We start from the raw sequence: 12,978 nt of genomic DNA, 5'->3' as shown, positions 1-12,978 counted from the left end.
AGGGAGAAGAGGAGAGATGGTTTTCTAAGCCCAGAAAAATAAAGAAATTATAAAGGAAAATATTGATACCTTTATACTATTCTAAATAATAAAAGCATTATAGAGGTTTAAAACAGTCAAAATTAAAAGATAAACAATATGTCAGAAAATATCTTAGTAGCAAATATGAAAGAAATTGCTTTTTCACTAAGAATATTAAAATTCCCTTAGATATCTAGACTAAACATAGGAATAATTCACTAAGAAAATGCATAATAAATACACAGTGGCATATCTAACATCCTCTAAATCATAAGTATTAATTAAAACAAGTTTTATTTTTAAATTTTTTTTTTTAACGTTTATTTATTTTTGAGACAGAGAGAGACAGAGCATGAACGGGGGAGGGTCAGAGAGAGGGAGACACAGAATCCGAAACAGGCTCCAGGCTCTGAGCTGTCAGCACAGAGCCCGACACGGGGCTCGAACTCACGGACCGCGAGATCATGACCTGAGCCGAAGTCGGCCGCCTAACCGACTGAGCCACCCAGGCGCCCCTAAAACAAGTTTTTAATTCCCCCTACTATATCAGCAATAAAAAACTACAATACATATAACTGGATCATTAGTGAATTTGATATTCTCATGTATTTATAATGATATTTTAAGTTGGTGTATCCCTTTAGGGAGGATCTCTCATATATATATATATATATATATATATATATATGTATGTATGTATATATATATATATATATATATATATATATATATATATCAGGTACTTTAAAAAAACTTCATTTTCTCTGATCAGGAAATAATCTCAAGTATGTAAAAAAAGACAAATATATGAAGATACTGATCAGTGTTACTTATAATTAAAATGATTAGACAATTTATTATTCAAAGAGTGAAAGGCACTATTTATAGTTAGACAAGGGCAACAAGTATACAGCAGCATCATTATGGGCAAATTAAGATATAGGACTATATTATTTAGAACAGCCAAAACAAGATAATTTTTAAATGACCTTTAGTACCTAAGTACCGAATAACATCCCTCTCACAGGATGTTGTTCAGCTATTCCTATGGGAAAAAAATATGTGGGCCAAAAGATTTTAAATGGGCTATAAAATCCTATATATTATTAAAATTAAAATCAAGCATTTATAAAAACAAGGAAATATTTTTAATCATAATAGTTATTTTAAGTTTATTTTTATTTTCTTTTGAGAGAGAGAACAAGCAAGACAGGGGCAGAGAGAGAGGAAGAGAGAGAATCCCAAGCAGGCTCCACACTGTCAGTCCAGAGTCCCATGTGGGGCTCAGACTCACAAACCACAAGATCATGACCTGAGCCGAAGTTGGGTGCTTAACCGACTGAGCCAACTGGGCGCCTCCATAATAGTTATTTAACAGATGTGCGTGGTTTGAGTTCTCTCCATTGTTTAATTTTCCAGATTTCCTATAATGCATTTTACAATATTTTTTTAAATGTGCTTCATAATACATTAGAATGATAATCATTACAGTTTTCCAGTCTGGTCCACCCTACTTATTTTATGTATGTGGATATTGACACACAGAAATGCTACAGGGCATGGCCAAAGTCAAAAGCCTCAGCTAGACATAGCTGGACGATGAAGAGTCTATTCTCACACTGCCAGTGAGTGCCCTTGACCACTTCACCAAGCTGCCTTGAAGATGGCAGCAGTATGTCTTGCAACGTAACACTTGACTTTTATTTTTGGTATTTAAAATAATTTATTTGTCTCAGAAGTCAGGATAATTTCTGGTTGCCTTTAAAATTTGAAACTTTGGCAAAGAAGCTTATTGACTAGACTTATTTTTCTCTGGATCCCATAATTCTGGATGTGTCACTGATTTCAGTGCATATTTAAGGAGGAAACAAGAAATGTGGGTAGTACAAAGTAAGACACATTCTCAAGTTCAAAACAGATTGACTTTGGAATGTCACTGTCCTTGTATGTTCATTTCCTCTGTGCTTTGCCACCAACCGTTTCTCAGCACATAGTCCAGGAATCCAACTGGGTGCTGTTGACTTAAAATGTCCCAGAATCCCAATCCCACAAGTGACTCATTTTTAGGAAAGGTTAAGTGTACTTCTGAACAGTTTTCTGCTTTAAGTTGATTATTTTTTGATTAGGTAATCAGGGGGTGATAAGGCTTATTACTAGGAGCCCATATATACAGAAAACGTAGACCTCTCACAACATATAGTATTTGTTGTGTCCTTATCCTTTCACTCTGGGCTTCATATATGAGAACAAAGTTAACTTGTATATCTCTTGAGGTACATGCTAGGTTTTGGCTAATTTTGTGCTTCTAATGGTAATAATAGGGGTTAATTAACTTTTATTAATCAATGATGCCACCTGGTGGCCAGAAAGTACATTTTGTGGTGCCCGTGCACACTGCACCAACTTTTTTTTCTTTGTTATAAATAACCTTAGCAGCATTTGAAGCATGTTTATTAGTGAAAATTTTTTAAATGCCTAGTTTGGTTTGGCAAAAGAAGGAAAATCTTGGGATACTGTAAGTGTAACATGGCAAATTGAAATGACTATTCTGTTCTCATTGTTTCTAATGAAGCTCATGCAGATTACTAGGTTCTAAATGGTACGTAGTAAGAATTCCCTGTGACTAACACAAGCGTGTCTGTCTGGTCTCTGTTCTGGGGTTTCACCTGGGTCATAACAGTCACTAGGGCAGCTCGTGGTTTCAGTGCTCCTCCCATCTGACTCAGAGGCTGAACAGCCACATTCTTCTCATTTTGCAGTTAAGGCACTGAGTGATTCTTAACCAAGGGGATTCATGGTCTGGTCTTCTTTGAAAAGGTAAAAAACTTGTCAAGATGATGTACTGCAACAAGGTGCCCTGAAAATATAGATGGATGGGTGGATGGATCCATGAGAAAGTTGAATTTGGAAAATTCAATTTTGGAAAATTGGATTTTGAAAGCTGAAATTTAAGGGTTTTTTTGTTTTGTTTTGTTTTTTTAGTTGGCCAGGAAAGTAAACCTAACTCCATTCCATCCTTGGTTAAAAGCATGATTTTGCAGCATTCTAGTGGTGGGTTTTCTGCTCAGCCAGTTTGTGTATTTCCATTCTGTGCCTCAAGTTCAGGTTGGTGGACAGCAGCTGAGCTTGAGTTCAGGGAAAGAAAATGCAACTCAAACTTATCAAGCTCAGCCCTGTGATTCGGAGGTCAGGATTTCTTAATACGGACATCTTCCAGTGAGCCCTCTTGGTTTAGAGAAATGTCTCTGTTTGGGCATACTTTTGTATTAAAGAACAAAAATTGAAGACAAAGTAGGAACTTGCCATGAATCTGATATTTAAATAAATCTGCTTGCTTTTCCACACTCTTACACTAACTAGAGGTTCTAAGGGACATCACTTTTGATTAATGCGATAGCCCAGGTGTTGAGAAGATGTAAGAAGAAGAGTAGGTTTTTCTCCCCAGCCTTGTTACTCATAGGAAAGTTAAATATTTGGGCCCACTAAACACAGCTTATAAATGGAATGCATTCTGAGTGGGGTCAGAGTGAGATTAATTTTTCATCTCCAGGTGAGGCTAAGTGTAATGTGTAATAAGTGCATTTTGTTAGTTTTTGTGGGTTTTTTAAATCTATTTGATTGGTACCATACTCTCCAACTTGTTTTCGGATTACTTTAAGAGCTAAATTGCTAGGGATGGTGCATAGAAGCTTAATGTCGTCATACACAGTATCTCACCATGGCTTATTGCCAGAGCTGGGTATTTATAGTGTACATGTCTAAACTCATACGAGTTCTTGGATCACTGTTTCAAAGATGTACAGAGTTTCAGCAATTGGGTGTGTGTGTTTGTGTCAGCTATTGAATTAAAAAAGCTGACACTAACATCCAGGTTTCCCTTTGTGTCTTTGAGCATGACTTCATAAATCCATGAGATGAAATTAACCAGTTCTATAATGTTGCTGAATGGATATTGATTCTGATAAAAATGCATCCAGTCTCTTAATATGCCTTTCCTCTTCTTATTTTCTCAACTCCCACTGGCACTAGGAGTTGAAACAAAGGTTTCAGCCTTTACTGCCTTTTTCCTAAACATAATCCTGTCTTAAAAAAATTATTTATATTTTTATTCATCAAGCATTTCTTGTCTCTGGTATTCAAAGACCCAGGCTATGTACTATGAGGGATAGAAAGATGAATCAGATATGGCTCCTGCCCTCAAGGAGCTTTGAGTCTAATGAGAAAATGATAAAAGGCATAAAGTGAGTAACTACTGTGTAATACATTATTCAAAGGGAGAGAATATTTCTTTCAAATGGAAAGTTTGGTAAGAGAAGAGGAATTTAAGATGAACCTTGAAGAATGGGAGAATTTTTATGTGCAGAGACAGAGAAAAGGATTCAGTAGAAGGGAACATTAGAGACAAAAGTTTGGAGCCAGGGACCACATGGGAAGTATTCAAGCATTGTGCAGAATCAGACTTTGGTAAGGACAAAGGGCCTGTGTTAAGCAGTAGCGAGACAGAAAATCACAAAAGTCCATAGAGATCATGTAGTGGGGGTGAATTTAAATTCCAGGGAACAGAATTTGTTTGGGGGGGGGGTGGTTTGTATGTGTGGTTTTGTTTTTGTTTTGTTTTTTAAGAATTTGTTTTGAGAGATAATCGAAATCATCCAACATTTCTCAACAGAGATTGAAGTACCTTGAAATCCCATGACATCTGTTAGTGTTAAAGACTTATAAAATATAACCTATTGCCTTAATTTTTTTTTCTGTATTATAAGAACTGTATACCCACATAGCTTATTTAAAAAACATCTTCATTTAGACCAGAGTTTCTCAACTACAACCCTATTGACATTTTGGCTTAGATAATTATTTATTGTGGGGCTGTCCAGTGCATTTGTAGGATATTTAGCATCCCTGGCCTCTAGTCACTAGATGCCAATGGAACCCCCTTTGCCCAGTTGTGACAATCAGAAATGTCTTCAGACATTTCCAAATGTCCCTTTGCAAGCAAACTCCACCCCCATTTGAGAACCACTGCTCTAGACATATGTAGTATATTCCTCTGATGTTCTCTGCATTGTTAGACTCTCAGATTGACAAATCCCTTAGGTATTCAGTCTATTAATGCTTAGAATTTTGTGCTGGACACACAGCTGATTTGAGATTAAGGCATTTCATGTGTATTGGAGTTAAAGTGCTAAACTGGGCATCAGGAAACCTGGATTCTAGTCTTAGCTAGAGGTTGTAACTTCAGTGAAACCCTGTTACATAACCTGATTCCTCATCTTGAAAATGACGGGTGTGGGGATGCCTGGGTGGTTCAGTCATTTAAGCGTCTCTTAGTTTCAGCTCAGGTCGTAGTCAAACGGCCATGAGATCGAGCCCCACATAGTGGGGCACATTAGCACAGAGCCTGCTTGGGGTTCGTTCTCTCCCACTCCCTCCCTCCCTCTCTCTCTCTTTCCCCCTCTCTCTTCCTCAAAATAAAATAAACATTAAAAAAGAAAAGAAAATGACCAGTGTGGCCCCTGATTTTCTAGCTCTGAGCCTGTGTTCTAATTTCAAATGCATCTTGGGGCTTTATTCTTTCACATTTTTAGAAAGTTAGTGCACATTGGGGCTCCTGGGTGGCTCAGTCAGTTGAGCAACCAACTTTGGCTCAGGTCACGATCTCACGGTTTGTGAGCTCAAGCCCCGCATCAGGCTCTGTGCTGACAGCTGAGAGCCTGGACCCTGCTTCTGATTCTGTCTCCCTCTCTCTCTGCCCCTCCCCCACACGTGTTCTGTCTCTCTCTGTCTCAGAAATAAATAAACATTAAAAAAAAATTTTTTTTAAGTTAGTGCACATTGAACTAGCACATATATTAACCAACAAAACTGACTAAAGTATTGAATAAGAAAGATGAAATGCTTTTTTCCTTAGTGCTTTATTTTACTAAATACTATAATCCTTTTCCTTTTCTAGATTATTTGAAAAATCTTCTAGAGGACTCTGGAGATTTCAGAGACACTCAAGGTAAATACCTTTTGTGGTATTCTATGTTGTAGAAGTTCTTATATTATAGCTGGCCACAGAAGCTGGCCTCCTGAGAGAGGACCCCGCATGTTCTAGGATGAGGAAGGTTCCTTCTATGCTCAGTCACTCCGTGCCAGTGGAAAATTCACCTTCTGTTGATGTGTCTGTTGCTTTGAAAAGCTGGGATTGAACCAGTTGATCTGCAAGGTCCTTTCAGGCTTTAAAATCATGATTCTGTGAAGTGATCAACTACACAAATCAGGGATAAATTCTAAAATAGCATATTCTAAGACTGCTTGATGCTGGGCAATTGCCTTACCACCCTTCTACCCCTCACCCCTAGTAGCACTTAAAGGAAAACTTCCATTACAATACAAGGGACTCATTGATATTCACAGATTAATCCACAGTGTGTGTGTGTGTGTGTGTGTGTGTGTGTGTGTGTGTATGTGTATGTATGTTTCTCTCTTACACATACACACACACATACACAAGGATTAATTCTGTTCCGGATACTGGTGTTTCTTTCTATTTATCCCCAAAGTACCTCTTTCAAATGCCATAGGTATATCCCTGGCTCTAATCTGAAGTCCATGTCCATACTCCATTAATTTTATGAATTCTGATTACAATTCTTATACATCCTTTACATTTTCAGATTACAAAGCTGAATAGGTTTTTATCCCATTTTGTGGAGATTCTTACTCATTCTCTTAATCATTTTACTTCTTCTAATCTAACATCTTCTCTTTGCAAGTGTTTTGCTTTTAAAGGTGCTTTTAAAAAAAAAAAAAGGCAAAGTTTGGAGTGGAGTATGTGGTGTGCTTCTTGTCTTAGGTGAACATGTAATCTAGTTGAAGAGAAAAGTCCATAATACCCATCAGATAAAGAACAAAACAGATAGCTTTAAAGCAAGGATGTGGGGCACCTGGGTGGCTCAGTCGGTTGAGCGTCCAGCTTCGGCTCAGGTCATGATATCATGGTTTGTGGGTTCAAGCCCCGCATCAGGCTCTGTGCTGACAGCTCAGAGCCTGGAGCCTGCTTCAAATTCTGTGTGTCTCCCTCTCTCTCTGCTCCTCCCCTACTCACACACTATCTCTTTCTCTCTCAAAAATAAAGATTAAAAAAATTTAAAGTAAGGATGCAGTGAGCAGTACAGAATCATTTCAAAGAGTGGGGAAGATGCAAAGATTGAAGAGGCAGTGCTTTGCTTAGAGAGAAGTGGGGCTGGAGATGAGTTGAAGGGTGGACAAGAGGGAGAGCAGGCATTCCAGACCAGAGTCTGGCTCGTGAAGATGAAAATTTTAGCCACAACTTAGTGACTAGGGCCTCAAAACATCTCTCCCAGGGCTCCTGCCTTCAAGGAAAGTGAGTTATTAGCTCCATTTTCCAGATAAAACAAATATAGCACCAGAGGTGAAGGAGCTTGCTTAAAGGAAATTACACCCTTCAGCAAAGACACAGGTTCAAAGAAGCAGTGAACAGTGAAGTGCACTGTGTGGCCAGAAGCATGGCAGTAAAACAGTGAAAAGTTGTAGATGAGATTGCCCAAGAGGTGAGAGAAAGTGAGACAAATATGCCTTTGGAAGGCTGGCAGAAAAGTTAAAGGGATCCCTAAAGGGGTGACATGGGGAAAGTAGAATTGCAAAATGGATAGGAGAAGGTAGAGCTTGGAGGCCTGGTGACCAAATAGCAGCTGTTTTATCATTGTATCCACTTGTGAAATCCTAAACCTTTTCTCCCTGCGCACTGGGAATTCACATGGGCCAGAAGGAAGGGAATGTGTCCAGGATCACTCTTGAATATCTGCTGTGCTGAGTGTCATGTGCAGTAAATTCTGATAAATGTCTGGGGTATCTATAAAGAAGTACTGCTTTTCTTTGATAATGGTGATAATAATACATGTTTGAAGAATGTAGAACCCTCTAAGGCTAACACCAGAAAGAGAATCTATTGGTAGGTTACAGTAATGGGACCAAAAAAACCTCAACCTCTTGCCAGAAATTGATCTTTTCTTTTTTTCTTTTTTTTTCTTTTTTATAGTTCTTTTGTTGATGATTATTGCCACTACCACACCAGCCTCAGGGGGACATACTTCCCTCTCTAATACTCTACCAGTTTTTGTATTACATTAAGTGAAATAAGTCATACAGAGAAAGACAGATACCATATGTTTTCACTCTTATGTGGATCCTGAGAAACTTAACAGAAGACCATGGGGGAGGGGAGGGGGGAAAAAAAAAGTTAGAGAGGGAGGCAAACCATAAGAGACTCTTAAAAACTGAGAATAAACTGAGGGTTGATGGGGGGTGGGAGGGAGGGGAAAGTGGGTGATGGGCACTGAGGAGGGCATCTGTTGGGATGAGCACTGGGTGTTGTATGGAAACCAATTTGACAATAAATTTCATATTAAAAGAAACAAAAATAAATAAAATAAAATAAATAATACTCTACCATTTTTTCTCTGTGGGAGTGCTACTGTCATTTCGGATAACCTTCTTTATATGAACTTGTAATTAGTCTCGCAAGATGCTTAGCATCCCTGGCTCTTACCCACTAAAGGCCAGTGGATCTTCCCAGTCACTGTGACAACCAAAAATTGTCTTTCCATATGTCCCCATGTCTGTAGGGAAGCATTACTGTCTTAAGAACAACTATAGCCCAAAAGGAGACAAAGTGCAGACTTTCCCCTTTATATCTAGTTATGAAGATGACAAGACTAGAGCATTCAAAAACACTTTGTTAAAGGCGAGGGGTTAATAAGAATAAACACAGATAAATTACTCAGCTCACAAAATAGTGCATGTAATTTCCTAAAGCCTCACATGCTTCTTTGTGGTATTTCTTTCCCCTTAGGATCAGACCAAGAGAAGGCAGCGAAGCCCTGACCCTCTTAAATCGTTACTTTTCATAGTTCTGGTTTCCTGTCCCCTGTACTTCTCTCCCAAGGCACTTTATACTGGAATGGTCTTTAACTTCCAGGTGAAATCCTTTCCTTATCCTTGTAAACACTCAATAGGGTAATCAAATCTTAGCACAAAGCAACCCTGACATTTATACTATTGACACATATAGCCTATAATGTCTCATTAGAGTATTGGGCTCATTTTTCTTCATGAGTACTGTTTTTCCTTGGTATTGCCCTCATCAGACCCAAGCTCCTCCAGGGGTTGCTGCTATAAACTTGCTATCTGGCCCTCTGGAATTGCTTAATGTTGCCATTCATTGGAATAAACTGATGTCCCTTCTGTTCCTATACATTTTAGATGCCCTTGCTGTTGTTATTGAGGTAGCCAACCACGCCAATGACACCATGAAGCAAGGGGTAAGTATCTTGATGTCAGTGGCTGTTATACTGTTGAACCTAAAAGCCCAGGCCTTCATATGCTATACATTCTCTTTCTGTAGGACAACTTTCAGAAACTTATGCAAATTCAATACAGCTTAAATGGACACCATGAAATAGTGCAACCTGGACGGGTAAGTGTTTTTAGACTGCCTTTTGCAAACTTAATACAATGTATTTAGACACTGTTTGTAGCTATTTTTCATTTCAGTTACGAAAATAGGTTTATTTGTTGTTGTTACTCTTCACTGACTCAATCTGGATCAACCAAGCTCATTCTATCCATTCAAAACATTCATGATTTAAGTCACTGTGACAAGAAGTTCAATTCAATTAGGAGAAAGGCAAGGAACCCCACAGAGTATCTGATTAAATAGGATCATTTTATTGTGTAATACTAACTGACCTCACACAGCTTTAAAGACAATTTCATTTAAAATCTTTAAGAGGGGAGGGAGAAAATTGGTATTTTGGTGCTCCTCATAGAGCACAACAGTGGCGTAGGAAATGAGTTCAGGAAAATTACAAAGTGCAATTGTCAGGATGTTGGCTATGCCTTAGGATCAAGTACACGCTCAGTCAGTTACATTTCAGACCACATAGTACCCCTGGGACCAATACTGGATTTATGAAACTCTGCTGGCTTGTCCAGTTCCTTAAGCAGCTTAAAAAGAAACCGTAACTGTAAAAAGTGACATGGCAACTCTGTCCACCCAGCCCTGTTCCCCCCCAAAAAAATTAGGGGTAAAGAAAGTTGAAAAACAAATTAGATATTTATCATAGTTGTGTTATGATGGTGGGATTAAATGCGTATTTGTTTGGATGAATCAGGTTTTTCTGAAAGAGGGAACTCTGATGAAGCTGTCTCGGAAAGTCATGCAGCCCCGAGTGTTTTTCCTGGTAAGTGGCCATGTGTGTTTCTGATGAGCCGGAGGAAGGGATAATCGCCTAATGGAAGGAGACATTTGTACATGACAGATAAGCTTAACACATTCATATAGCTTTAGTGGGATTTTTGACTGACTGTCTTGCTTATTTGCATTTCAAATGTAGGAAACAAAGTCTTTTGTGATGCATGCATAACCAGAGATTATTTCCTTTTTGAATTTAGTTTGTCTTTCTAATGTGGAAAAATTGATTATTTAGTCAGATTGTAATACTTCAGTGGGATTTAGAATTCAGAAAATACAATTGTATCTGTTACAGAACTTGGAAAGAGTACATTTTCTAGAAAATGCCTTTTTTCTATTTTTTCTTTTTTCTTTCTAAAATTCTTTTTTTAATCTTTTCTTTTTAATTTTTTTTTTAACGTTTATTTATTTTTTTGGGGACAGAGAGAGACAGAGCATGAACGGGGGAGGGGCAGAGAGAGAGGGAGACACAGAATCGGAAGCAGGCTCTAGGCTCTGAGCCATCATCCCAGAGCCCGACGCAGGGCTCAAACTCACAGACCGCGAGATCGTGACCTGAGCTGAAGTTGGACGCTTAACCGACTGAGCCACCCAGGCGCCCCCTAAAATTCTTTTTTAATGTTTATTATTTATTTTTGAGAGAGAGACAGAGTGCGAGTGGGGGAGGGGCAGAGAAAGAGGGAGACCTAGAATCCACAGCAAGCTCCCAGCTTGCAGAGCGCGATGTGGGGCTCAAGCCCACAGACCATGAGATTATGACCTGAGCCGAAGTTGGACACTCAACCTGCTGAGCCACCAAGCGCCCCACCTTTTTTCTTTTTTTTTATGTTTATTTATTTTAGAGAGAGAGTGAGCAGGAGAGAGGCAGAGAAGATCCTAAGCGGGCTCTGTGCTGACAGCAGGCAATCCAATGCCAGGCTTGAACTCACAAACCGTGAGATCATGACCTGAGCCAAAGTCAGATGCTTAAGCTACTGAGCCACCCAGGTGCCCCAAAATTGTCTTTTTTTTTTTTTTTAGTGTTTATTTATTTTTGAGAGAGATGGAGACAGGATGGGAGTGGGTTAGGGGCAGAGCAAGAGGGAGACACAGAATCTGAAGCAGGCTCCAGTCTCCAAGCCAGAGCCCGATGCGGGCCTCGAACCCACAAGCTGTGAGATCATGACCTGAGCTGAAGTCGGATGCTCAGCCAACTGAGCCACCCAGACACCCCCGAAATTGTATTTTAATAATAATAATTTTAATAAAGCATTCTGGGTGGTTATAGTTTATATAAGCACGCTTATGTGTTTTATTCAAAGAGCTTTTAATTAAAAAGTAGTATTTTCTTTTTTATTTCAGTGTCTTGCCAATGTCTCTGTAGCTGAAATTTGTTTCTTTACTTGACCCTGTAAAATATTTCTGCTTTCAGTTTAATGATGCCCTGTTGTATACAACACCGGTGCAGTCTGGGATGTATAAACTGAACAACATGCTCTCATTGGCTGGAATGAAGGTCTGTGTATCTGTTAGAAGATACTTCTTTTCTTAACCCAAGTATATTTAGAGAAGAAGCCCTAAGATAATCATCTTTTTCACATCCTTAATTTTTCTCTCTCTCCCTGTGTTACTGTTTATATGTTCATTTATTCATTTATGTAGTCATTTGTTCACTCACACATTAATTTATTCATAAGGTATTTATTGAGAACTACTATAAACAAAGCATGGTAATAAGTTTGGTGAAAAATACAAAGATGAAGTGAATCATGATTTTTGTCTCTGCCTCACCCAGAGGTGAGATAATACACTATACATAAATACCTATAAGGGTACAAATAACCAATGAAGGCATAATTAAAATATGGGGGAGTTCAGAAAATAAAGAATGTGCAACTTTTGATGGGACTCAGTGGAGGAATTTGTGGCAGCTGGGAAACAGAGAAGTCTCTGGAGGAAGAGCCACGAGCCTTAAAGAGTAGGTCACGTATGGCCATACTGAGATGTGGAGAAGGCATTCCAGGTAGAGGCGAGTAGTGTGAGCCAAGGCCTGAAGGTGGGAAAGTTGGGCCTATGCATATGCAGGTATCTAACACTGTCTGGTGCACAGAGTAGATGAGGGACAGCAGGGGGAGATAAAACTGGGTATGAGGGTTGGTGGTGGATGACTGCACCAAGAGCATTGAGCAACTTTAGCTATGCTTCAGAGATGAGATTTGCAATAGGATGAGTTTGTTCAAATTGTCTTGCTTTCTTTCAGGTCAGAAAACCTACCCAAGAAGCGTATCAGAATGAACTAAAGATTGAAAGTGTAGAACGTTCCTTTATCCTTTCAGCCAGGTAAAATTTTAAAACATGTATACATGAACATTTGCTGGTATTATAGAGTCATACATGTCCGACAGCTTTTACATTTAGGTTAACTACTAGGCTTATTTCTTTTTCTTTTTCTTCCCTAAAACCATGCAGTTTACTTTTGGTTTATCATGTAGATAAAATGTCTGAGAGGTGATCCAGTAATGTGTTAGAAGCACAAAGATAAAAATGTTCCTATGAAAAGAATAATAATGCTGAAAGTGCCTTGCTAATTTTTATTTATTTATTTATTTATTTATTTATTTATTTATTTATTTATTTTAGTGAATACTTCAAATCTTTTTGCAATGGCACCTAATGTTTTTAAAGACATCTAGTGCTTTATAATTCACTAGGAAGTT

At 38.6% G+C, this 12,978-nt stretch overlaps 1 protein-coding gene across 4 annotated transcripts in view; it reads left to right on the top strand.

Annotated features, from left to right (window-relative positions):
- Positions 1 to 12,978, top strand: part of FGD6 (FYVE, RhoGEF and PH domain containing 6) — a 117,546-nt gene that overhangs the window by 81,522 nt on the left and 23,046 nt on the right. For all 4 annotated transcript variants that reach the window (XM_019835364.3, XM_003989119.6, XM_019835363.3 and 1 more), the window contains 6 exons: positions 5,975 to 6,025; positions 9,292 to 9,350; positions 9,434 to 9,505; positions 10,203 to 10,271; positions 11,694 to 11,777; positions 12,522 to 12,601. In XM_019835364.3, the coding sequence (XP_019690923.2) occupies positions 5,975 to 6,025; positions 9,292 to 9,350; positions 9,434 to 9,505; positions 10,203 to 10,271; positions 11,694 to 11,777; positions 12,522 to 12,601 (415 nt within the window). The remainder of the gene's footprint in view (positions 1 to 5,974; positions 6,026 to 9,291; positions 9,351 to 9,433; positions 9,506 to 10,202; positions 10,272 to 11,693; positions 11,778 to 12,521; positions 12,602 to 12,978) is intronic.

This window comes from Felis catus, chromosome B4, assembly GCF_018350175.1.
Source record: "Felis catus isolate Fca126 chromosome B4, F.catus_Fca126_mat1.0, whole genome shotgun sequence".
NCBI classification, from domain to species: Eukaryota; Metazoa; Chordata; class Mammalia; order Carnivora; family Felidae; genus Felis; species Felis catus.
This window is presented reverse-complemented; position numbering and strand designations above follow the sequence as displayed.